At 53.1% G+C, this 27,577-nt stretch overlaps 2 protein-coding genes across 2 annotated transcripts in view; both read right to left on the bottom strand.

Moving 5' to 3' along the window:
- The window catches only part of LOC119101953 (fibrous sheath CABYR-binding protein), a 40,460-nt gene extending 34,788 nt beyond the window's left edge, over positions 1-5,672 (bottom strand). Inside the window, exon 1 of the mRNA XM_037225348.1 lies at positions 5,576-5,672. The gene's annotated coding sequence lies outside the window, so the exon portion shown is untranslated. The remainder of the gene's footprint in view (positions 1-5,575) is intronic.
- A 9,060-nt stretch (positions 5,673-14,732) lies between these two features.
- Positions 14,733-27,577, bottom strand: part of LOC119101958 (uncharacterized) — a gene marked incomplete at its 5' end in the record, with an annotated part of 28,277 nt that continues 15,432 nt past the window's right edge. Inside the window, 6 exon segments of the mRNA XM_037225353.1 lie at positions 14,733-14,805; positions 15,872-15,988; positions 18,208-18,363; positions 19,381-19,522; positions 20,069-20,232; positions 22,412-22,587. Of these exon segments, the coding sequence (XP_037081248.1) occupies positions 14,749-14,805; positions 15,872-15,988; positions 18,208-18,363; positions 19,381-19,522; positions 20,069-20,232; positions 22,412-22,587 (812 nt within the window).

The following is a 27,577-nucleotide window of genomic DNA, read 5'->3' as shown; positions in this document are numbered from 1 at the left end:
CGCCAAATATGGCAACGCGGACGCGTCGTCTTCTGCCGGCCGCTTGGCCTTGGCCCAATGAGTCGGGTGTAGGGGAGGGGGCATCATAGGGGGGGGGGGGGGTAGACGTCCGTCGCGACGCGACCCTCTGTTGTAGCGCCACGTGCAGCGAGCGTGCAGGCGCCTGGGATCGTGACGCAGGGGGACTTGCCGGCGGCGAGACGGCCCCCTGAGATGGCGGCGTCAGCGCAGCGGAAGGGGCCGGCGGCGCCAGCCGACGCGGCGGCGATGGGACCGGATGGATCGTGACAGCCCCGACCGCGCGGTGTGACTGCCCGCCGCGCCCCAGCTAATCGTGGCAGGATGGGGAGAGGATCGGTTACGCATCGATGGCACTCGTGCGTTGCCGAGACGCCGCAGTGAGCCCGGCCGGCCCGGAGTTCTCGGCAGGCGTGGCCGACAGCGGGTCCACCGCCGATGGGCGGAAACGCCATCCGGAAATGAGTGCGCGCGCGCTTCCCATCCAGCCCACAGCCATCCAGTACAACCCCATTGCTCGTTCGGCTGCTCCCGGACAAGCCGGCCGCTCCCATCTGCCAGTTCGGCCTTGAGCGCTGCCGGGAGACGCGCCCCAGTGACGCTAGCAGTAGTCACGGTTGTACTCTGGTGCTCTGGCCGCGATGCCGGCGGCGCACGGGACACCGCTTCCGTAGTCCCATCTGGGTAGGGTCACTACTGCCCCGCTTCGGTGGTCCCATCTGGGCAGGGCCGCTACTGCCCCGCCTCCGTGGTCCCATCCGGGCAGGGCCGCTACTGCCCCGCTTCCGTGGTCCCGTCTGGGTAGGGCCGCTACTGCCCCTCTTCGGTGGTCCCGTCTGGGTAGGGCCGCTACTGCCCCGCTTTCGTGGTCCCGTCTGGGTAGGGCCGCTACTACCCCCCTTCCGTGGTTTCATCTAGGCAGGGCCGCTACTGCCCCCGCTTCTGTGGCCCCATCTGGGAAAGGGCTGCCACTGCCCCGCTTCTGCCGCCCATTGGGGGAGGGGGCGGGGGCAATGCCCGGGCAGGGCCAGAGAGAGCCTTGGCAGTCGAAGGGAGTGGCGAATGCCTTGCAGGAACACGGGTGCAGAGGCCACCGAGACGGAACTTGTATACACACCCGGAGGGAGTCCCCAGGGACCGCTTCGGTGTAAAGCGGGGCCTCGTGTTCTGGGCGTGCTTCGTGGACGTCGGCGGGCGGGCCTCACGAGGGACGCTGGTGGCGCCGCTGCCCGCCGGTGCAGCTGCTGTCCGGCGCCGGGCTGCGTGCTGGACACCACCGCCCCCCTCCCCCGCAGCGCCGATGCGGTAAAGAAACCCTGCAGCTGGCGCGCGCGCGCGCGCGAGCCTCGGGAAAAGGATAGCGGGCCGGCCTTGGCACTGTTTCGCTTTCGCTCCAGTCGCCAGCAAACAACGGATGGACGTGACGCTCGGACTGGCGTATTAGCTATGCAGATTGGGGGTCTGGCGGTGCGGGATCGGTATTATTGAAGGGCAGAAGCGGCGTGGCCGCGACTGAAGTCTTTTGACGAGCCGAGGGCGGGTGCCGGTCGACACCCCGCACTGGCGGACGTGTCGCTTAGTCAGGACCGGATTAGGAGGGTGGAACTAGCGCCGAGTCCGGCCAGGGCGACTTTTTGTTTCTGACAGGGTGGTTCCGCATGAATTGTGGCCGGCGTCGTACTACTGGAGAAATTCCGTTCAGCAGCTGACAGCTGCCACTCCCTACATCCATGTGATGACGATGGCCGCTTTCCTATTGGCATCAATGAGTGATATAAATGAGAGCATTGGATGCTAGTGATCCTAATATCCTACGTCCACCTTCTTGAGACAAAAGGCAACGCATGTACACATATGCCAGGGTACGCGATAGACGACCGCCGGCAGGTTTTTAACCGTTAAAACCACCTGTCCTGCACTACTGGTGGCAAAAACTGGTAGAATCTAGTAGAACTCATTGTTGAAATATTTTTTCTCACAAAAAACTGGATCCAAAACGCAGTCCATCACATTTACGCGAAATATGATGCATCGACATAACGGAGATAGCCGAACGTTCCGCGGTAAAAGTGCACATGTGACTGCAGGCCACTAGCCACACGCATAGCAAGAAACCCATTCACTAACGTCTACGTGTGCATGCAGCGTGTGTGTGCCTGTTACTGAGGCAAGGTAAGGGGTAATAAGGCGGGAAACAACGCCTTTAAAACCTGGGTAGTTGTTTGATGATCTTAGCACCATTTCTATTTCAGTGATATCACCTCTCCGGGCAACGGTTACTTGCGATCTGATTCACAATGGGTTAAACTAATTTAATTTAGTCTCACGACCTTTCTCCACCAGGCCGTCACTCGCTCGCACAACGGAGATCCATCCCATCTGGCTCCCAGCTGACTCCAGCTGCGACCGGCCGCCTCTCAAGAGCCGCCTGGCCAGCCGAGTCGGCCGCAGTCGGGGTGGTCCGGGCTGCAGTCAGCGCTGGATCGTCTCAGCACCAGCCACGTCTCCTCTCTGTCATCAAGCCGGCGCGCACCGCCGGCCGGCCTCTGCACCACGCCTGGCACCGGACGTGTGCAGACCTATCTGGCCGGCCACTTCCCGGTGCTGCAGCCGGCCTGCCGCGTGGCTCCCGTCGCGGGAGGGGCGCTCGCTAGGCGGCCCGCCTCCTCGCGCCGCCGACGAAGCCACTCCTCCAGCCGCGGTTCCGGGCGGCGACGAGCAGCGGCGAGCGGCACGAGCCAGCCTGGAGCAGCCGGCGCCGGGCACCGGCGCGTGTCCGCGCCCAGCCAGCCGACCGGCGAGACAGCATTGTCGCGGTGCGCCACAACGCCGCCGGCGCGGGGCACTGGCCGTTTTAGGGGTGCCAAGTGGAGCGCACGCCGCCACGGCCGCCCGCTTCCGGCCGCCGGCGGCTCCCCAATTTGCGTGCGGCCCGGCGGCCGTCGGCGGAGCGCGTCGCCGCCGCCGGCGCCGCGCCGCGCGCCACCGTGACCTGGACCCTGTTTGCTGCGCGCGCGCGCTGCCGCATTCCGGGGCGGCGGCATTCCGGCCTTCCGCGGCCGAGTCGGCCGCGTCCCGGCCGGGGGGCGGGCCGCCGGAAGCGGGCGCGGACAGGTGCGCGCTGTTCAGGGGCGCGGCCGGCGCGCTCCGGCGACCCCGCCTGACCCCGCCCGCGGCTATTTCGGGGGACGGACCGGGCGCGGTCATCGCTTCGGCAGGTGATCCATTAGACTGGACTGTGAGCGTGCCGGGGGCGGTAGCGGGGAGGGAAGGCGATGGGGAGACGCGCTGGCTGGGAGGACGCCTTTCTCTGGGCACGCCCGTCGGTACCCACTGCCAAGGCCCAGTCGGCATGCGACCCTTCGCTGGCACAGAAGCGTGAAATCGGCTAGTTTATGCTGCTAGCGATCGCCGGTGCATCCAGCGCAATGCGCTCGCCAAACAGCCATGGGCGATATCCTGGCGCTGAACGCTTGCGGGCCCCAGACAGCTAACCAGCCAAGTGTACGCATGTGTTCCGCATCGCGCGACCTCGAGCCTTGCAGGCGCTGCACACGAATAAGGCGTCCAAACAATCACGCACAAGTGTGCAAACGAGAGGGTATGCTCGTTCTTTTGGATGAGCACAGTATGAACGCTCGCCCTTGTACTTTCGTACTAACACAGGGGAAGGAGACGAAGGGAAGCAGACGAAGGAGACGAACTAACACAGGGGAAGGAGACGAAGGCGATGTGCATTCGAATCAGGACCAGGGACAGGGGATGGGAGAGGGGAGCACAAGCCGGGCATAGCTTGTTGTGCCGCCCGGGCACACCTTGCACGTGAACTAAGCAAGTTCTATGCCATTTGTGGCATAAAATCGGTGTAAATCATGTCATTGACGTCACGCCGGAGGGATCAAAGCCCACGCTAGTTACGTTTCGTGAACTTTTGCGAGAGGAAGAAAAGAAGTGTTCTCGAGTTTGCAGGCATGCATCATGCCGCACGACATTCGCGAATCTCTACAAATTTACGGCCATGGAAATGCAACACAAATCTGAGAAAAGGGCGTAGCCGGCGTCAAAACTTCCGCAGGATGAAACGTGCGCACGCCTGCATATCCTGTAGCATGACGGTGCTGACGGTGGTGATCGGACCGACCACAGCTTATCGCAACAAAGCGGGGCACGACCGACGGTTAGGGACACTCGATATGCGACTGGGGCAGCCACAGAAGGTCAGAGGCGGCTACGGGTGAAGGAAGCGTTGATTGGTAGGTCAGGTGCATGGGTCCGAAGTCAACCGGACTTGTAATCGATTACGGACCCGTGACCTCTGTGATCCAGGGGCAAGCTTATCAAACAGTTTGCAAATGGACAAGGCTTAGGCTCACCACATACGAGCGGACTGAGGCCAGGACTCAAAGTTCAACAAAAAATATGAAACACCTGCTTCGAAGATTGAAAAGGGCTCAGGGATATCAAGGCTCAAAGGTTCAGGCCCAAAGATAAAAATGATCTGGGATTCGGACTCAGACGCAACCCAAACTGAAGTTAGACTTAAGACAAATGAGGTAAAGATCGCCGGACACAGGCCGTGTGGGACAGTTGGTTGAGCAGGATGAATATCGCCCACGATAGAGATCATGCTCTCAATGATCATAAAAGATGGAGTGGCACAAATACCTAGGGGACAACAAAACACGGCATGGGATCAGTTCCTAATGAAGAGGTTTACCCAGATTGCGACCAGTTACGATATTTTTCTGAGGTGGTCTACATCTGGCGCGATCTCACACAAAATCGATCGATTCGAATTCGAACCTAAAGGCATCTCCCGCGAACACCTGTGCTGTGAGACCCAGTCGTGGTCTCAAACACAAGACTCTAGGACATAGGACTCAGGACCTGTATGATGTCGGGAGGGGAGACCTGGGATTCGCACGCATGCCTCAAGACATCAGCAAGATCCGGACCGAGAAACCGAACTGAAGATTTTTGCCGCCCAGACGCATGCCTCACCACAGAGCAAAATTTACAAGTTGTAATATCATCGGTGAGCATCATTCGCCGCTTCTAAAAGCGGTTTCCCGCAATGATGTTTACTGTTGTACGTGTCACAGCAAAGGTAAATATACTAAATACCAAGCGAGTAAGCCATCACGCGCGAGCGGCCACAGGTGTGGAAACAAGTCGGACGATGGATAACGTTCACGAGAAGAAACTCTTAAGGATGACTAAGAGACGTTTTTAGTTCCCACTGCACACATCGGGCCACGCTAAATATGGCCAAAAACATTTCAAAGAGGCCATTATGCTGAGACGACGCTACGAAATCATGGTAAGATCCAACATCATTTCCGTGCCTCTTAAGAGATTTTAACCACGCTTATCCAATCGTCTCATGCTCAAGCCTGAAATTACTGGACCGCGCGGGGAACCAGCCACAACCGAATCAAGTGAGCAAAACACAAAACACACGCGACGACCCTGGTCTCGAGGAAGTGCTATGTATACGCAAGCCATCCCACTCACATCACCACCTTGAGCTGAGCTCATTGATCAGAAGCAGACTCACCTGAACTGAACGATCCGAAAAGAAGCTGTTGCTTCGCACACGGCGCGCGCCCTGCCCACCCACGCGCGCAACTCTCCGGAACTACTCTGACGGATGGTTTGCCGCAACAGATTTCTGCTGCGCGCCGTGGACCCGCAGTTAGCTGAGCTTTTCGGCATTGGCCAATCAGAGCATGGCTGAGCAATGACGTCACGTATGCGCCGGCCCTGTGAAATCATGCGACAGCAGTACGAGGCGGTCTGTGTCAGCAGTGGCGATTCCACCCGGGGATCTCGCGGGAGGTGTTTGAAATGAAAATCCGTGGTTTTTAACATTTAACACTAGCTTGTTTAACGTACACATAACCTCCATCCGTCATTTATAGGCTCGTGCATGTAAATATATGCACAAAACTTCAGCCGGTAGCATACGTTTGACCTCCATCTGACATCTTTAGGCCCATGTAAGGGAGTTTGCGATAAGGTGTATGCCAAGGTTACCGGTAGGCGACCCCCGAGTGAAAACCTGTATTTACGTATATTAAATGCATCCTCCACAAAAATACCATCCATTCGCTCGGAACGAATTTGTATTGGTTTCTTGCAGTCCTTATAAAAAGCAAAACAAAGCAAACGGGGACGGAAGTAGAATTGTGCCAGTCGAATTATAATTTTTCGTTGTATATGAAGGATTGCAGGAAATTTCAATTTACGTTGATTGGCATCCATTGTTTCTACGAATGCGTTTACATTGACCAGATGTTTCAAGTGCCCCAAATTTTTGCTGGAAGCCCACAATCATCGGGCGACCCCAAAGCGTGTTTCCACCGCTCATTCACCGCTAATATAGTGAATGTATCATGCATAGTAAGAAAATAAAAATGTGACCGAGGTATATAGGCAGAAATGGAGGACAAAACATGTTATTACTACCAATGTGTGCATCAGGAAAAAAACTTGTATCGTTCGTGCTGGCCTCCGCATCATGCATACAACTTAATTTATAATGTCTGATGTCAGTTGTAGCCAGTGTCTGGATAAGGTGCAAGCTGTATGGACTGGTGAGCCAACATCCATAAATGATCGTTGGAATGACGTTTGCGCTATTTGTGTCAAACAGTGTCAAATTTTTACACTGGAGGATAGCAAGGCTACAACTTAGTCTCATTTGAAATTATGCACTCATATGACATATTTCCACTGCCCCATATGCTTCCGGGATCAATCTTCACCTCTTAAGATTTAAGTTACAAAACACAAAAAAAGATGCGGATGTAGGTCATGTGGGAGCAAGCCCTTGGAAAAGTTGCATTGTAGTTTACTGAGTACCATTCACTGCCAGTCTAATCCATTATTGCATGACGTGAAAGGCTCACAATTTGTCTAGAGTCGAGCACACATGGTGTATATACATATATACATTCAAGTTGAAACCAATGCATATTTTAATGTTAGCGTGCAACTTTCAGTTGAAAAAATGACATTTAAATCAGTACAATCATGGCATCACACTAGCGATTCGTGACACCCATCCACAACATTTATGGAATGATAGAAGTTCGCCCAATGGAATATGAATAAAATATTTGTATTTTTCAAGTGAACGGATTTGATGTATAAGAAAAGAATAAGGCATTTTGTGGATAGCCTTCTGCATATTGCAAGCATGCAGTAAGTTGCTTGACCATTATTTGATGTCAGTAGGACCCAGATTTTCATGTGCGAAAGTTCATAAACTGGGCTTAAGCCAAAACACATGGTTTTAAGCTAAAGCAACATAATATGCTGTCAACGTCAAGCAGTGGCACATTTGTGCACGTAACGTAGTGACAAAAATGTGATCTTAAGATGTTTTGAACCTTGACACCTGAAGCGTAGCTTTCACACCATGTTATTGTCTCAGCTGCACATGCTTACTTCTTCACCTGCAGAGATGAAAAGGCAGACACAAGTGAGCACTGACGTTTTATTAACTGCAGCACTTCAAAAAAGACAAGTATTGCATGCCTTTATTACTTCCATGTTATCAGCCTCTCACTGGTACATATTTGGTTCTCACAAAGGCTATCCCACAGGGACCCATTTGCAACTGCAATGCACACCACTGACACTGAATGAGTCTCATAGTTAGCAACTAACCGTCCCGGTCAGAACAAGGAAGGTAATACACCTCGGCACTTGCCCAGGTCACTGTAATGTCTGACCATACTATTTCACTATTTCTGTATCGATTGACTTCCAGTGTGCGTTGCGTCTTCGACCACGAAGCTCAAAGAGTTTTTTGTTCAGAATGAGGGCAAATTCTGCGCAGTCGCGTCTTCTTTAATAGGGGGAACATGTGTCATCACCCACTGTAATGTTATGTGATGCGATTTGCCGTCAGTGAAGTGAAGAAACTCTTTACCAAAACAATGTACTTTGGTTGGCAAGCTATGGAAGCATGATTTTTCGTGTGGTTATAGTTTGTCATGGATGCGCCATTAGCTGTCACGGGCAGTGGTCATTTCCGTTACGCTGATTGGTGTTTCCCTAAAAGAGTTGTGTTCGCACCCGCACAGCCCATACAGCCATGAATATCATGGATGAGAAGCACAATCCTTGTTAACTATCTATAGTATCCTTGTTCAAAGCCTCAAATGGACTCGACGTTGCTGCCGATAGCTTAGTCCAAATACTTTGAGGGATGTCTCCTTGGAAAGCTCAAAAGATTAGACACACTTTAATGATTGCAATTGGGGTTAATCGCAGTTGGACCTGCGTGATTTGATTTTGCATGTCAACTTTGGAAGATATTAGGAAAACATGTGAAAACAAATCCCGTGTTCCAAATAAACACATTTTGTTAGCTAGCTCAAGTTAACCAATACTTAAGAAAATGAACAGATGTTTATGAAAAGGAAGTCTGATAACATTGCAATGAGCTCAGGTGTTTCGTAGGCTCATCTAATTATGAAGTTCGGTAGCGCCTGAGGAGTAGTCTGTTTGCACCCCTACCGAATATTCAACCAACGTTTTGGACCAAAAGCTATACAACGAGATGGTTCACCCGTTCGTCTTGAACAACTCGTACCAGGTTGTTGTACACTGCATGTATTACATAGTTGACCCGTATTGAAGGCTCAAACAAGGTCTAATCACAGTTTTGCTACACCTGTAGAGCTTCTCATAAAGCTTTCAAAAGCAACAGTACTCTTTAGACTTCAAATGAAGGGACATTAGCTTAGAATGACTTAGGCGTCACTATCGACCCATGCCAGTCTTTTTGTTGCATGATGATGTTGGTCAGCACTTCATCGACGTCGAGCTTAACCTTACGCAGGGTGTGGCCTTCACATTGAATGACATTTCCCAAGACCGCGAACGGAAAAATAAGATGACCTCGACGTGCTCAGCAGGACAAGCGCCATAATTATTGGCTCTGGTTGCCAAAATCTTATATCAATCCTAAAAAAACGTTAAAAGCGTACGGCACTGTGATTTCCGAAAGAGATCACATGACGGGGCGCACACGTTAGCACACACTTTTGTCAACATAGTCGCCTATTCACAGTCGGCCTGCGTTTTCCTCTATCCACATGCATTGGTATCGCGCATCGCTGCAACAAAGGCACGTTTGGATCAGAACCTGGTTCGCCCTACGCTCTTCATCTTTGCGTCTTTCGTTTTCTTTTTTGAAATGTTGTGCCCCCCTCGCTGATCTGGTGGGGCTGTCAGTATTTTGTTACAATTTCCATGTTGCAAGGAACTGACACCCGGTCAAACAGATTGTGTGGAAGCGCCGAGGGATTTAAGCAGTGGAAATTTGAAAACAGTTAAACCCTTTCCTGCAAATACTTACGTCCGCTTCGCTGCAAAACTCGGTGGATGCAAAGATATTTGTTTCTAGGATGTTTGATGGCTGGTGAGGTCAAATATTTCCAGATTGTTCAAGTGCGATTGATTCGATCTGCGGCCTTGCTTGCAAAAGGACGTTTTTCACATCTGCTTGCAGGCACGGAGCGCCACCTTAAAGTTAGAAGGCTTTCAGTTTACCACGCATGGCCGTCAACCCAAAACCAGCTATATTTTACAAGCCGTTTACTGATAAAACTTCGAAAAAGACGAATAAGAGCACGCTTTTCGGGTGGCTCAGGCAGTGGAGCTTTAAAGAAGTAATACAAATGGATAATAACCAGCTTTTTTACCAGCTACTGGCTGGAAAGAAATCGAAAATGGAAACGGATAATATAAATCTTCCCTGTGATCCAGGCAATATGAGTATGTGAGGTTAGCACTGGTTTATACTCACTCGCGTTGGTGGCGTAAGCTGACATCGGGCAGGTAACAGGACATATATTTTCTCGAAAGTGAACGAAGTGGGTTTCCATATGCAATGCTACTGTGGCTATAGAAACAGCTTAGCAGAGCGATACCCTCCCCAAAATTGCGGGGTCCAGCAGGCTCCGTGCTGTCTCGAGGCGCCACGAATCTACGAGCGGCCGCAGCCCGACCGCGGGAAGGACGGTGACCTCATCTGTTGGTATGCGGTGATGTGATATATTAGTGATCTCATTGCAGGGCGCCTGAGCCATGCCTGAATCGTCATCCTGTACTCGGGTACCGTCGAAACAGCATCCACGGCGTCTAATGTGTCCCCGATACTTTCCGCGGGGCATACTTACATCGGCGTAAGATTATTTGTGCACACATTGACGCTGAGCTGGAATAGTCATTAGCATCGCGACAGTGCCGGCTTATGTTGCAGGCTGTTATGACAGAGGAACGATGAATCATCGCAATGCGCTGAATTGGAGCTCGAGCACGCCTCTTGGTGCGATGTTCGACGCGCTGCTTTTCCCAATGCGTCTTTCCTACATTTGAGTTGCATTCTTATTATATAGCGTGTGTCACAGGTGTTGTTAAATGCGACAGGAGCCCTACCCCGCCACTCGCCCTTGACCGCATTTCCAATTTTCGCCATTGATGACTCCTGAAGCCACAAGTCACCGCGGTGCGTTCTTATTGACCTACCCTCTTTAAGAAAATCCTTGCCGCGCCCCTGGTGCGGGAGTGCAGCGCACCGAAAACTCAAATGGTAGAGCGCGCTGCTTCTGACCGCTGTGGATTTATAGTACGATTACTTATTGGATAAGCATGGGACATTTGTTAACCGAACATCTTGCAACTACGCGTGGATGCTGATGGTTCGCATCCATTTCTGTGATTCCAACCCTTGGATATGACGCTTCCGCACCGATAAATTCTTCTGTTTACATGTTCCGCAACGACCGAAATCTTGGCATGCTTGTGGTAATTTCTGTTCCCACCACTATAGCATGCTACGGTTTTCCGAGTCAACGATCGCGCGCTCGTGTCATGGTCGTCAGTTTGCGACGGCAGCAAGACGTCCGTCACCCAGCGGCTGGTCTCTGATCACTGGTCAGAGAGCGGCTCCAACACGTCAACGCCTGCCAATGCTCGCCGCATTTTACCCTCTGAACCGGCAACTCGGAGCCGAAACACTCGCGTTTGCCTTCGCGGAAGCATCGGGCGTGATCGCATGGCTTGCGCCAACAGCGGCCCTCGGTGCCGCCACCGAGGAGTCAGCAGCACGGAGAATAAGCCAGGCAGCAGCCGGCAGATAGCAGTGAAAACAAACACCATCGAGTGGGTCACTGATACTGTGCTGTCAGGCGGGAGGGTACCGAACTTCAGGCGGGCACGGAAGCTGCCCTGAGGACCGCATCCGAAGGAGGGACAACAGAGGGGGGGGGGGGGCAATGGAGGCCACCACCTCAAGGGACCTTAAGGTGGTGGCCTTAAGGTCCTTTAATGTCGATGTTGATATGACGATGCTCCATGAAAAAAAAAACGCGGGGCCCGAAAACGAGCACCGCCAAGAACTTTGAATTTGGCTGCTCACCATTTGTCGGCATTTCAGATTGTGTGACTAAAACTTGAAGAACTAAAAAAGAAGACACATTTAAGTTTGCTCGCACTTTGTCGGCCCCCACCATGTGATAGGGATCTAGAAGTTTGAATTCCCCTGCCCTCCATCTTTGCCGAAATCCTGGCCCCTGCCTTCAATGTCCCTGCGACTGGTCCCTGACAGGTAGCCAGAGACAACAGACGCGTCATTGTCACACGAGTATTGCATAAGTATCCACCACTGTGGGTAGACTGGAGGCTGCCGAACAGCTGCCATGAAGCGTGCCACTCACTAATGCCTTCAAGAAAGCTTCAGGAAAGAAAATGTCATGACATCGGCATCACATGGCAATATCGCCAAGAAGCACTGGTTTGGCATAATGGTGGCATAAGCACTGGCATAATGGTCATAACCACGCTACGTCTTTTATCATTAGAAGGCACATTAAACAACGAGGGCATGAAAATGTAATCGGGTTAAGTGCGTAAAACATGAACCAACATAAACAAAACGCAGGCGTCAGACGACATTGGACAGCACCATATATCCAAAAACGTTACGCTGAACTTTTTCCTTGCACCTCCACAACAAATGAATTCGAGACGGCGGCAAGGAACGTAAAGATAAGAATGTTGACCACGGCACAATAAGACTCACTCCCCATAAATACAGCACTGCATCCAGAACGTTAACCTCATCAAGTCAGGTGAAATGTTGACAACTGCATTAAACAGCTAGCGCACGCAAGCGGCTCACCTGCGCCATCCTTTTGAACAAACTGAGTTGTTAGGTGGCCGACGAGCGGAAGGGTGCGGTCGGCCCCTCTCCCCCCCCCCCCCCCCCGATCCCCGATAGGTCAACGAGCTATCATCGCGGCGCTGCGGTCTGGCGGTCGTCAGGTTCGTGACACAGCGCCATTTGGGGAAGCGTAGGCCGGTGGCGCCCTCCGCCCCTGTCCCTGCTGCGAGCCGTACACAAACAGTGCAGCACTGCCATTATCACGCCGGCGTAGTCCTGTTCCCACGACGCTTGGCCCCAGGAGCATGCGCAGCTACTTTCGATCGCTTTCAGTGTCAGTGGGTGCCGGACGCACACCGAAGGGCACCGTGGCGGTGAACGGTGTCACGTGTCACGGGCGATGTCACGCTCACGCAGTACTCAGAGCCGCGATCCAGTACTCGTGAGAGGGAAACAGCGATGTTTGAGTCCCTGTCGAGAGCATGAAAAGCGAACGCTGCAGCCCTTTCTTCCCTGGTTCATGTGTGGAACTATCGTGGGCTTCGTTTTATATGACACGCGTGGGGCGCGGGACTTATGTGATCGAGGCGCGCGTACTGAACGCATCCGCAGGGGTTGAGAAAGAACACTTCACCTCATATGAGCATGACAAACTTCGTAGCGTCCATAGACCACATGCGCGTGCTTCCGCATAAAGGCATCATGCATTTTTGTGTCGACGCATTTATCGGAGAAGTGAGAAAATATGCGTGTCAAATATGCGTGTCCGCAAGGCCAGAACGGACCTGCGTTGTTTTCGCACAGAATAACAATGTTTTTTTTCTGCGACGATCTAAGCTTTTGAAATATCAAACGGATCGCCATGAACTGATCCACCACTATCAATTTGAAGACAACCCAGGATCAATTCGCTTGGCTAATGGACGTCCTGGCAGGCCGTTTCGCGAATGATCGCCCCACCTGCGGCCCTCTCGCGCGCAACCGAGGTTCATCTCCGCCGGTAACGGGCCGGCAGACGCGGCGCGAACGACCCCCGCCGCATCGAGGTCAGCCATCATGGTCCCGCCGTCTGATGATGAACTCATCGATACGCTCGTCCCGGCGCAGATGAGACGGCGGCGCAGCGGCCATCGGCGTCCATCAGCTGATGTGCCTGCGCCACCCTGCGGCGACGGGCCACGATGGCGACGGCGCCCCGCCGGCCGCGATAAACACAGGCTCGGCCCGTGGGCACGCACGGCCGCCGACGGCGCGCAGCAGGCCGCCGAGGGATGACCTCACACGGGCTCAGGAACCACACGGAGAGATGTGCAACAGTGTATGTCTGAAGATCGTGCCACGAACTCCATCGAAAACACGGCGCAGTGTGAGTGTTCTGCAAACGAATGCATGTAGTTGAGAGCATTTGTGTGCAACCCGCGTGTTCATCTCAGCATTTGCACTTTTGCTAATCTAACGTTTGTTTTAAGTGGCATCACAGTTTCGATTCCAAACATTACACAACGTTACAGACTAAATATAGCAGAGAGTAACATTGTCTGTCCTCTGAGGCTCCGTCCCGATATTTCCACGCCAATCGAGCACACCCCAACTCCTGTTAGCGAACGGCATTCCCGAACGCAACCTGCGAACCGCAAGGTCATGACTGACGCGTCATGCGATCCATCTGTTCGCACGTAACGACGGCCAGCGACAAAATCCGCTCACACGCGGCAAACAAGGTAGCTAAGCCGTGCACACACACCTCAGCGCGTTCCACTAGCGCTATCAGCGGCCGCCTGCAGGTTATCGGTCGATAGCCGATGCCCATAGTCGGTCGACGTTTCGCGCATCCGCCTTGACGTTCCTTCAGACTCTCGCTCTAACAGTGGTCGCCGACCGCATACCCGAGCGAGGGAGGGGATGCGACGAGATGCAACCTGTCCTGGGCTGAGGACTGCCCAGATGAGATCCACTTGGCCATAACAAAAACTGGCCATCACGTTGAAAATGCAAATGCTATTAATAGATGCCTGACCGTGTCATTAGGTGAAGAGAGTAAAGAGATAGAGAGGGCTCAGAGATGAAGATGGAGAGAGAGAGAGATAGAGAGAGAGAGAGAGAGAGAGAGAGAGAGAGAGAGAGAGAGAGAGAGAGAGAGAGGAGAGAGAGAGAGAGAGAGAGAGAGAGAGAGAGAGAGAGAGAGAGAGAGAGAGAGAGAGAGAGAGGAGAGAGAGAGAGAGAGAGGCGACGTGCTACCACAAAAGACCAGATCTGACAACAATTCTGGCCGCGGGAACAGAAAACCGAGGGGATATGGGACGGAGAGACCTCTCCTCGGGTCACAGACCGCATGTGAATGCCTGTCTGACCACGGGTTCTAGCCGCGGGAGAGACAAGGGCGGCTTTACGTCCTCCTCGTAGCGGGCCAGCGCCTGCCACGTCGGTTGGAGCCGTCGGCCGACCTGACGCTCGGCTGACGAGCCCGGGCCGACCTGGCGCGCGGCTGACGAGCCCGGGCCGACCTGGCGAGCGGCTGGCGAGCCCGGGACGACCTGGCGCGCCGCCGCCTACTCCTCCGGGATGCCCCGGATGGCCGGCTTGCCGTCCGCCACCAAGCTTTTGTTCTGCCGAAGGTAAACGGAGTCGTTTGTGGAGGCGCCTGGGTTAGGTTCCGGGCTCAGAGCAGAGTCACATCATTCTGCTCTACTGAGCCATCCGGTGGTGGAGGAGGCGACCGGTTGGGAAATGGCGGGAAAACCCAGACGGTCAACCAGCGAATCAGTTTACTTACATACCAACGCGCATTCCGTGGAGAAATACCTCTTAAGAAAAATGCGTGCAGTGATTTGCCACCTGGTGTCAGATATAAAGGGAATCCTGCACTGGCACCGGCAGTGGGGGCCACCGCAGTTCACACAACCTGCGGTGCCGGCTAGAGCGGGGCTATGATTCGCATGGTGAGGCCCTTAAGCCCTTTCCGCCTAAGCTAATACGCTACAGATACCGCGTGACCCAATGCTATCAAAGATGAGTGCTCTCACTGATAGCACCAATCGGCGCAAAGTCGATCCAATGCAACGAACCCCCCCCCCCCCCCCATCCCAACGCAGCTGAGCCGCAACACTCAGCGGTGACTCATCCCCCTGAAGTCAACGGCCACCGCCCTGTTATTTGCAACCGCATTCATGCGCGATAAACATCGGGGACCTCGCCGGCAAACATTTCCGATAGGTTGCAGACGACCCCGCACGTGGAGCCCACACGCGCCACAGCCGGGGGCTGTCATGATGCATCAATCGGAAAGGTGGGGGGGGGGGGGGGGGGTCACGGGGTCTGGGGACGCCGGTATACTCCGAGTCAGTCGGAGCACAGACACCCGATGACACATGGAGGACGACTGCGGAAACAAACGGTGAGATCACTGACCCCGGGAATCGGGGCGCGCTGAGATTCACCAAGGCATCTTAGAACCGTCGCGCCGCGTTACCGAAACCAATACAACACCATAAATACTGTGCAGGAAGGGCTGGTTGTTGCAACAGGCAAAGAGCCACGCTCACCAGAGCGAAGCGAGTCTAAGCATAGCGTGGGACGGCCGGTCTAAACGACACCATGGCTTCAGATCGTGCGTCTCCTGGCAGGGGGGAACGTAGCCAACATCAGGGCCAGCGGCAGCGGCAGCGGGCTCACCAGGAGCGTGTTAAACTTTCTGACGGCGCTCGCCTCGAACGCCTGCTTCTCGACGTCATAGTCGGGCCCGGCGATGCCCGCCTGCTTCTGCTCGTCCGTCATGTTCTCGAACACCAGCTGCGGGACATCAGACCAGGCTCAGGCCGGCGCGCAGCCGGATATGGGGACACGTGGAGCGGTGGACACGTGGTGGGACGGATGCAACGCGACATGGTCAATGATGCGGGTACAGCACCCTGCCACGCCATGCGTGAGCAACGAGCGACGAGTGTCACATGGCATCGCAGATCGACGCAGTGCGGAGGGGTGCTGCAACCCCATCACGATGGCTGCAGTCTGCAGGTTGTAGTTGCATAGCAGTCACTGCAACCTTTTTTGCTTCGACTGGGCCGAGTAATCTGGTTAATAAATCAATGCATGCTATTGGCTGAATTCAGCTTGTTCCTAGTCAAGAACAGGCGTGTTCAACATAGAGCTCTGTCGGACGTTGTCTCACACAGCGCTTAAGAGCGAAAATGTGCTATCATATTCACATCTCGCCCATGTCCTGGTGACGGAGTTAACGCAGTGGCCATTGTCAAATTAGTCGCCGGATTATGATGCCGACTTAGCCGCACGGCAGGAAATATGGGGTGTTCACCGTTAATATTTTCCCAGCCATCGACGTAATGTTCATGCTAGAAGTGATTCACGGCAGCCTTGTCAAGAGCGACCCAGTTGGCTGGGCTATCTCAATAAACAAACAGCGATATCAAACCCGGACTGCTTTTTATGGGCCCAAGTGGCAAGTTTACACTTCGCCATTCGTCAGCGAGATAAATGACTCGGCTCTAGCAGCCAGGCCACTCAGAGCTCAGCCCCACCCCCTCCCCGTTCAGCAGTGGCGCGAGGGCCGAGGTTCGATGTTGTGTGGGGTGTGGTCGCATGACACACCGCCATCCGCACAAGTCCACCGACAACCGTCTGCTGCGCACGCAACTCGTCCTGTCACCCAAGGACACAAGGACACCGTGACGGCGCGCACGGGCTCTCTCCTCACGTGGCTATCACGAGCTCCAGCCTGCGCTTCACACGTGATCTCATTACAGGACGGAAGTCACGAGCCCCACGGGCCCCGCGCACGGGGCTCGCATGCCATCCTGATGTGGCGAAGGCATCACGGCGACACTGGCGCCGGCCAGCTATGACACTACAGGCCGCGTCCAGCCGAGTTCAGCGTCCCAGCCCGAACTCCGGCAGTGGCGCAGGGTAACACAGCCATCCCAGCTGGGATCACAGCGAACTCCGGTGGTGGCGCACGGTAACACGGCCATCTCAGCTGGGATCGCAGCGGACTCCGGTGGTGGCGCACGGTAACACGGCCATCTCAGCTGGGATCGCAGCGGACTCCGGTGGTGGCGCACGGTAACACGGCCATCTCAGCTGAGATCGCAGCGGACTCCGGTGGTGGCGCACGGTAACACGGCCATCTCAGCTGGGATCGCAGCGAACTCCGGTGGTGGCGCACGGTAGCACAGCCATCTCAGCTGGGATCACAGCGGACTCCGGCGGTGGCGCACGGTAACACAGCCATCCCAGCTGGGATCGCAGCGGACTCCGGTGGTGGCACACGGTAACACAGCCATCCCAGCTGGGATCACAGGGAACTCCGGTGATGGCGCACGGTAACACAGCCATCCCAGCTGGGATCACAGCGGACTCCGGCGGTGGTGCACGGTAACACAGCCATCTCAACTGGGATCGCAGCGGACTCCGGCGGTGGCGCACGGTATCACAGCCGTCCCAGCTGGAATCACAACGGGTTCATCCATCTGTGGACGGTGCTCACCGCTGGAACAGTAATTCAACACGCCCTGACGAGGAGGCGGGCGAACGCGATTTTTGCCTCGTCTCTTTCCACGAAACACTTAAGGAAACGTTGAATCGCTTCAGATACCGAGGCTGCTCCTCGCCCGCTTCCGACGTGCCCGGACCGTCGTCGTGGCGACGTCCCCGGCTGGTCACGCCCGTGACGCGGCCTGACCGCCACCGACGGCTGGCACGCGCCGGGACGTGACGCGGCTGGCGACCTCAGCCTGGTCACGGGCGGACACTCAGTCGCGCCGTGCCGGATCACGCGACAGTCCGCCCAGCGGCGGAGCCTCGGCAGAGTGTGCGGAACTCCCCACTGTACTCACTGCCGGGGAGTCCAGACGCCGCGTGCGCGCTGAAACACAACGTCTCGCAGTGCGTGCGGCACCCCGCACGTGTCACCGCTGGTCTTCCGTGCTCTGAGAATCGGTTTCGGCACTTCCACTGAGCGGGCCACATTCCACTCAGCGGCAGAGGGTACCCACCGCGCTGACTGGGGGGCCGGCCTTCTGCACTTTGGGCTTGGCGTACTTCTCCAGCGGCTGGATAGCCGACAGGGCGCCGTCGAACCGTTTGATGGGCGGACACTCCTCACTGGTGAACGTGCCGTCCCAGATGGTGACCTCCAGGCTGGCCATGTCCTGCCGGGTCACGGGGCAGACGGTGGTGAACATTCATGGCCGGTTGTGACCTCTGGGCTGGCCAGTGGCCTCGAAATGCTGGGATGTGACGAGCGCATCTTTGACAGGCGATGAGACCACGCCGACAGCTCGATCTGCTCTCTGTGAGCAAGACGGCAAGAACGCGCGTGTGCTTCGAGCAAACGCAGCGCAGCCCATTAGCAATTGGTGTGCAAAAACTTGATTACTGGTCGTCGGGTGAATCGAAGCATCGAAGGTGGGTCCGAGTCCAGAGTAGAGATGTGACGCTAAAGCTTCAGTGCTCATAAGCACGCACTGTGTTTTTCATATCAGAGTGTTCATCAAACAAGGTAAAAGAGAGTTCACAAAAATAGCTTGACTTTATACTACATCCGATGCATGAAATGCGCTGGGATTTGAGAACCATAACTAATGCCATGACATTATTATTTTTGAGTGACAGCTTTTCAGAACCATAAGGCCAAACAGATTCGATTTGTTCCGTTACCAGTTATCCATGACCTTTTCAGGAAATCCACGGAACTGCTGCGCACGGAAGAAACATTATTTGCGGCCCACTTGCGCGTGACACACGTCTTCGCTCGTCGTGGCCACACGAAAGACGCGTCATCACTATATGAGCGGGATTTGCTGAAAATAACCACTTGAAAAGCTTCAAACATCAAATATTGGTACGCAACAAAGCATTCACACCCTTGTAACATTACACATGAGGTGTCCTCCACAAAACCGAACTAATCACATCAAATTCGAGCGTGTCGCCATCTGCCGGTTAGACACACTGCCAGCGCCATCTGCAGGCACGGGCGCCAGTACTCACCAGGGCTGGACAGCAAATGGGTGCTCTAGGAGGCAATGATAACACCAAACATAAATTCATGTCAATCTCAGGTGTTTCCAGAGCAATCTTACGCCAACCAGAAGGCCAGCACACAGCGGCAGGCATTATGCACACACACGACACACGGAACGGCACTGGCGCCGCTCACTGCTTACATGCGGCTTGATGATTCCCTTTGTGTTGGCCATGGTGAAGAGCTTGGGCGACACTCCAGCCCGCTGCGCGAGTCCTGTGAAGCTGCTGTCGACCGGGGGCTTCAGGAGAGGCACCGCGTGCGTGCCACAATACACCGATTTTCTGCAAAGAGGAGATCGGAGGGCTGTCACCTACATACAATGGTGCTGCCACCTGCCGTGAAATCAATGCTTTCCTCAAGTGCGGCTTTGACAATAACCTTGAAATAGAACAGTAACGAAGAGAATATACCAGCTTAACACTTCCCTGGATTCAGTACAGCTCTCGGCTCTTTGTTAGCTCATGCCTTAACTACGGATTAGGTTTAATATCGGCAGAATCGGCTCACACCGAATCTACAGATTGTCTATAGACGCTCAGCTGTAGATTTCCTTTAAACGCAAGCGGACTGGCACTGCACGTCACGTGCAGTGCACTGTACAGTGTTGCATCTACATCAAGCGTGGACCACGACGCCGGTAGAACGGAACCAAAAGTAAAGCAGCCTCGCACAATGACCGCGCGCCACTTGTACTGAGTCGAGCGTCCCGGCCGTCCAAGAGCGCGAAAACTAACGCCACCGAACGCCCTCCAGCGGGAGATCCGCATCTGCCCCCCCCCCCCCCCCCCTCCCCCGTCCGACGCTATCGCCCTGCGGAGGCCACTCACTTCTCGAACAGCTGGAGCACGGTCCAGGCCGACGGCTGGTCCAGGGACAGGCTGAACTCGGCGCCGTCTCTGGGCACCAGACGGCCGCCGAGCTTGTACTCCAGCGGCAGCGAATACAGACGCACCAGCAGCGCCGCCTGGTTGTCGTAGTGCGGGTGGATCGTCTGTAGCAGAGATGGCGCGGTTACAGCACACTGGACGCAACGGACTTCGCGTGGGGAAGAGATGATGCATTGTTCTGTTGGCGGTAAAACGTTATCATAAGTACGGCTGTTTAGTATAGCATCAAACTGAAGGGAGTGTTCCACATTTGTTTGGGGTATGAACTGAAACAGCCAGCTTGAAGGCTATTCGGTGTTATTACGGCGCTACCCTTCTCAAGTCGTAAGCGCTTCTAGCTTCTGAGTTACATGCCCGTGAAGATGTGTAGACTATTTCATGGAAACTCTTCCAAGTTCACCCAGGCATCCATGACGACGTAATAACGTCATTCAAATTCTGTCACTCCATTGGCCGTGCGACGATCAATGCCAAGAATAGTATAATTGCCCAGTAGGTCATATCTGGCTTTCGTGGGCATTATTTTCACATAAAACGGTCGTCAATTGACGGCAGGTAAGATGTAATGAAGCAATCACGTTCTGAGGAGTACAGTTATTAAGCAGAAAACTTTATTGCCCGGAGCAGCCTTTTCCACTTAAAAGTACACCAATAACTAAAAGTGCACTTATTTCATCATATCTGATGAAATAAGAATACACACCCACACCCACACCCACCCACACCCACACCCACCCACACACCCACCCACACCCACACCCACACCCACACACGCACCCACCCACCCACCCACCCACACCCACACCCACCCACACCCACCCACACCCACACCCACACCCACACATGCACCCACACCCACACCCACACCCACACCCACACCCACACCCACACACACATATATATATATATATATATATATATATATATATATATACATATATAAATGTTGTGTGTGTCTATATTATATTTCATGTACGTATATTTACTATAAAACATGTACATATTTCATGTACGTACATTTCATGTATATATATATATATATATATATATATATATATATATGTGTGTGTGTGTGTGTGTGTGTGTATATATATATATATATATATATATATATATATATATATATATATATATATATATATATATATATATTACCATATTTCATGTACGAAGACCTCCCACGAGATCAATGGCAATGGCAAGCAAATAAAAAAACGTCTTGTTTCAAAAAGCAACAAACCAAAGCATCATTTGCGGTGATCAGTGTAGGCTCATGTTCCATATACCCGGGGTGCAAATATGCTGGATACATATCAGTGTCACTTTTGTCATTGTAATTAGCGTAAAGGCCTTAATGAGCCAGTACCTTACTCCCATGCTATCTATGCCTACTTTGTCCTGTTGAAACGAATCCGTCTTCTCTTTAGCACAGCGAATTGATCGGTGTTCAACGTTGCTTGTTTTCAATGTGTTTCTGAATTCAGTGGCGTTGCTAGGATTTCCTCCAGAAGGGGGTCGAAATCGGAGCATAGGGGACCATTTCAGTCGAGAGGCCCCGGCCCAACGCTACAGGGCCCTGTTTTGATATTCCAACGACCTCTGTAGACGCGGGATTCCATTCGAATGAGTCGAGAACCAGTTTTATATTTTAGGAGCTCTTTGAGCGTTTTACAGTAAAAAAATACTTGTGCCTGTCGCTTCAGAGCCCCACCACCTCTCGGAGGGGGGGGGGGGGAGAGAGGAGGGAGCTATGGTCCCAAAAGCCACTTGGCTACGTCACTGTCTGTAATATTGCGTTGTTTGGAAGAATTCTTGCCTGTTCTATTGACATTAACTAGCTAAAGCGGATCAGTTTACATCGGATGATCTTCAGCATAAAAGGCGCGTTAAGAAAACAAATATTGAAACGCCGATCCAACACCGATCATCGTGATCGTACCTGACGTGCGCGGCTGGATATAACGCAACCCACGTCACCACTCTCGCCTGCAATCTACGTCAGCACGCTTATGTAAGTGGGATTACTACCACTCCACACGTCCAGCCTGGTTCCGTCTTGATCGGCCTCCTTCCCGACCACCTCGACCCTTGCCGATTGCTAAGCAGACGGGAATAACAGGACAATGGGCGGTCCGACCGGTCCAGCGTCGCAGCCGCGTGCCAACGTGCAGACCTCCGGACCGGCCGGCCTGAGGCACGGGTCCCCTCCAGCCGCGTGCCACCGCAAGCAGACCTCCGGACCGGCCGGCCTGAGGCACGGGTCCCCTCCAGCCACGCTCTCACCGTCGGCGGGTCCATCCAGTTGGGCGAGCGCTGCAGGCTGTTGAGGTCCAGCTTCTGCGTGACAAAGCGGTCGGCCTCGCGGTCGCCGTAGCCGTCGGCCGTGGCTGGCGTGTCCTTGGTGCTCTTGCCGGGCAGGTATTCCACCACCGCCAGCGTGAAGCGGTTGTCCAGGTATACTGACGACACGCGGGGAAGGTAGCGAGTGAGACGGGGACTGTGCTGTCCAGGTATACTGATGACACGCGGGGAATGTCTTGAGCTCGTTGCAGCGGTTAGTAGATGTGCTGAGCTGTTGTAACTGGAACCGTCTCAGTCGCCCAGCAGCATTCCGTGAGTGGGAGCAGAACTCGGGCCAGAACAGAGCGTGTTGGTCCAGATAGCAGTAGTCCGGCGGAATAAACACACTTCAGCCAGCTCGATGAGTTGACACGAGGCTGAGTCGGCCGGATCGTACCGAGCCGAGCACACCACTACTGGGATGGAGAGGACCGATAGCGGCACTCAGCGTGGGCTGCCGCGGCATCATGGTAGGGCCCAATGAAACACGCGTGTCCGATCATCGCCGTAGATCATCTGTCATTAGTCATCATCAATGTGTCGCTGACACATACCTCACACGCCTCAAACAGTGATGGGATTTACAGATGTTATAGCTATTGAAAAGTGTTGAGTGTGGCGGCTTCCATGATCAATCCATAACATGTCCCCCCCCCCCCCCAATCTTCTCCGCACAAGGTAGTAAGTTCCGCGATCTCACTAGAAGAACTTTCTTTTGCGGGGTTTTACAGCAAAAGAGGAGATGCAGGTCATAATTTCTTAACATTTTGAACGACATGACGTGATTTCTCAGGAGGTACCCGTTATCCATGCCACGTACATCGCTCCACAGAGCTCCTGCGTTCGCCCGTGCCGGAGACCCGTCGAGCTGGCTTCACCCTCCTCGTGCAGTGAGGGAGCGGCCTGAGCCATACCGATGTCGCCACAGCCAGCTGCCAGGTCCCGCTGTTTCCCGATCGCGACAGGCCGGTACAAAGGCAGCCCGGCTACATCAGCCCACGACGGAACTCGCCCAGCCATACCGACCCCGCCCACGCGTCCGCGGACGGGAGCGTGTCGAGCCGCCCGCGCTGGATCAGAGTCCGCCGGTCTGGGCTGCAGCTCGCTGCGGTGGGTGGGACAGAGCCTCCCGGGCTGGATCGGAGCCCGCCACGGTCGGCCGGAGCCCACCGGGCTGGGTTGGAGCCCGCCGGATGGGTCAGAGCCCCCCCCGGGCTGGGTTGGAGCCCGCCACGGTCGGCCGGAGCCCACCGGGCTGGGTTGGAGCCCGCCGTATGGATCAGAGCCCCCCCCCCCCCCCCGGGCTGGATTGGAGCCCGTCGGGTGGGTCAGAGCCCACCAGGTCGGTCAGAGCCTTCCGGACTGGGGACAGCCCGCTTTGGTGGGTCGGGGCTAGCGACCCACCACATCCAGTATGAAGCTGTGCTGACCGCGATCGGAGCTGACGTCGAACTGTCAACTGTCACTGAGCTGTCAGCTTTTGTCCTGCATTGTTCTGCATGCTTCTGCATTCCTTTGTTCATGTTCATGTTCATGCACATCTAGCATCAGTCTCTAAAAATGCCCCAAACCGGTGGCTTCACGGCTGTTAGCCCGAGGGTTCGTATCATAACCAGCAGCGGGTATTCATTCACACTTGTTGGGAGTATACCTGTCTGTTGCCTCCTTCGCCACACGCTGCTTGTTCCGTCTCGCCGAATCATTGGGGTGCAAAGTGGGTTGCAGCCAGCGAGTTTTGCAGCCTGTTCGCAGCTGGCAAACTTAACGAATGGTGACACCCTTTTTGCTCACATTGGAATATAGCAGAACAATTATGCCTGGCCAAGCAGCATGTACAAAAGTGCATTCAATTTCCTAGACGCTTCGCGTTCTCATGAATCACAGTTTTTGTTTATGTATAGCGTGGGCAGCCGCAGCCTGGTGTGTTGCGCGCTGTATATATATATATATATATATATATATATATATATATATATATATATATATATATATATATATATATATACGGAACGTGACTTTCATATAGTCATCGTGTGCAAGTGTGTGATTGGCCACGGCTAGATATGAAAATTGTATCAGCCTGTGACTGGTGGCTGCGAGAACATTGACCTCTAGGAGGCATGACGGTTGACCTGGGCTTAAGTTGAAAAATGTCTCACCGTCCATGCCGGACCCTCACGGTCTTCGGCTTCGCTCGCAATCGTGTCATTTGTGATACATTATATATGATATATATATATATATATATATATATATATATATATATATACATACAGGACCACATAGAGTATAGGAAGGAAATTATAAAAGAGAATCAGCAACGGCGACCGCTTCGTGCACATCACGGGAGAGTCTGGATTAAATAAAATCCGACCTCAGCCGCAAACAATGCAACCGTTGACAAAATGGTCTGTTGCTATGGCATTGCCTGTGTTGTTCGGAGGAGACTGTCAGGTGGCTTGGCAAACCCAGCCTGCCGAGCTCAATCCAACGTATCTAACCATGCAACGGGACCATCAGAACTGGCGGCCGCTGTGCTGGTCTGTTTGACGCCCTGCGGAAGACAGCACATGGCGCATGCGCCATTTTGAGATCCGTTCGCAAATGCAGTTTACTCTGGCCCGAACGGTTACGATTTGCACCTTGAAAATAGCGTCAGTGTGTAGCCCATTTCAGGCCACATTACATAAATACTAACTTTGCATCATGAAATGTCTGAATACACTGGTATATCACGATAAGCCAATGTCGCCAGCATGCCATAAAAGCAGCAACATATACATCAGGATATTTTTTCGAAATCATTACTGGAGCCCACCGCAAAAAATGTTTCACTCTTTACATCACAATAGAGGCGATGTTTGCGCGGTGCGCAAGGTGGTTAAGGAAAAAATTTGTCTCGAAAACTAAGTGTGAATCTAATGGCAGATTACTATGGAAATAAAGCCCGAAGAAAGTGTACACGTTCCTGGTCCAATCTATCCGCATGCAGCGGCGACCCTAAACGGAAGTAGACCACACGTAAGTTGAGTAAATTTAAATAATTGCCACAAGCGCTTCAGTACAGAAAGAGAACAATTTCACACATTTTAACTCTCATAAGCCGTCAGCCGGCGTTTTTCAGAACACAATTTGTGGATAATTTCCATTGAATACTCGGCGAGTTTGTTGGGAAGGTCATTTTGGAGTCACTGCGCCTGGGTCGTTTAAGGACAGCACCAAGCGGTAGGCTTCAAAATATGCCAGAGCACGCCAAACTAATAAACGGAGATGGAAGAGGAGGACCACAGCCACACCATCACTGGGCTTTTATTATTTGACCTATGCCCCGTGATCCTTTAGAAACCAGTGCCCAAGCCGTTGGCCAGAGGAATACAGCTGGACTAACGTGCCATCACAGTTAACAAGCATGCGATAATTCTTTAGGCGTCGTTACATCGTTGCGTCGTTTTACTAGGTATTTACGTGCTTTTCACCAAGCTCGAGCGGACATGCAAGTTCTTAATGCTCCAGAAGCCCTTCGACAGCAAAACGAGACCGTTAAGCTAATCCCCACTGGGCGTCAGTCTGGAAAACGGGCATGGATTGTTGCAACGACGAAATCCGGGAATAAGCGGTCGAAGTTTTTAGTTATATGTACTGATAAAAGTTTTGGTTATGTGTAGTAACCAAAGTTACATGCATATTTCCTATAAAGTATTTACACACAACTTTTCTTTTCAGAAGCCATAGTAATAGAGAAACCTTTCAGATGTGAAACGCACCCAGTAAATATTCATCGGATGCCTCAACATGTGCGACATGCGTAGATGCGCGATGCATCTACCAGAGAGATTTCCTCAGAAACTTTGGGGAGGGGCGCATCGTTTTCCCGTCCTCGTCCTCACTCTTCCCGCGCATGGGCAGAGTGAGGAATAATGCATGGAACTGTGAAGTCATCCGACATTTTGTGATCCTATGTGCGACATGGACGTGTCAAAAGTATTTATGTATACTTCCTGTGCGGCATGCTGCAAAGAAACGGAAAAGGAATGATTAACCGAGGCTCGAAGTGTCGGCCACTTTAGAGCTATTTGTCGCTTTAAAACAGTGCCGGTGCATCATTTTAGATTCAGGGCCAGACATTAAACATGAGTTTGAAACCAGAAGCCATTCATCAGCAAAGGCTCCTCTGCAGATAACGCTGAAACAATCACGTTTAAAAATGGTCGCGAAGCTAGAGAGTGAGAATGTATGTCATCGGTCGCCGCCGTCGAACAAATGCTTTCTTTTAATTTGTGGTATAGTCTTAATTTGTCGTATTTACTTGCCGTCCAAACACATTAGAAATTAACAGCGCTGCCTTGTCCGTGCACCATTCGGCAGGATGATTGTCAGAAGCCTCTTTGCAAAAGCGCTTGGGGTTTTTCATAATTCTTTCATGTTATCTGCCACAGTCGTTACTGATCTCTGCAGCAACAAGGTAAGGGGAAGGTGCCACCGAAGCCTAATCGCTGCCAAACAATCTGTGATAACCCGTTTTCTCAGACCTGGCCTGTTTCAGACCTGTTTATGCACAATCCTTCTCCACATGGCTTTTATCTACAAATGTTATTTAGCTAAGACGCCACTAAAAGCTGCTTTCACACTCGCATGCAGCAGAGCATGCTCGCAAAATGTCACCCACTCGAACATTTTGCTCCACGCAAAAAATCGTGCACCGCGCCACATCGCATGCAGAAAATCACGGATGTGCCGACTTATAATATTCCGGTTTTTGAACAACGGCAAATGCTTCAAAATAAACAGAGGCATGATGTCACCACTCGTTGGATAACACTTGACCCTGCAGGGCTATTTTTGGCATTCATTTTGCAGTAAGCGTGGGTGACGCACACATAAATGGCCAATTAGAACTATAAAGATTGAAACGCATAGCGATAGCTGAATATCTATGGTCTTGTGATATTTGTGTCATGATACATACCAAATTGTAGCTCTCGATGCGATGAACATGAACATGTCCGTATAAACCATGTTAAGCCTACGAACGTGGTGCAAAAAGTCAAATCCCGGCTGTGCCCATGAACCCAATCACCTGCCTTCCCCACATTCTGGGAATCAGTGCTC

The sequence above is a fragment of the Pollicipes pollicipes genome, unplaced genomic scaffold (assembly GCF_011947565.3).
Source record: "Pollicipes pollicipes isolate AB1234 unplaced genomic scaffold, Ppol_2.1 Scaffold_5110;HRSCAF=6035_pilon_pilon_pilon, whole genome shotgun sequence".
Classification (NCBI taxonomy): domain Eukaryota; kingdom Metazoa; phylum Arthropoda; class Thecostraca; order Pollicipedomorpha; family Pollicipedidae; genus Pollicipes; species Pollicipes pollicipes.
The sequence above is the reverse complement of the archived record's forward strand: the minus strand, read 5'-3'. Positions and strand labels throughout refer to the sequence as shown.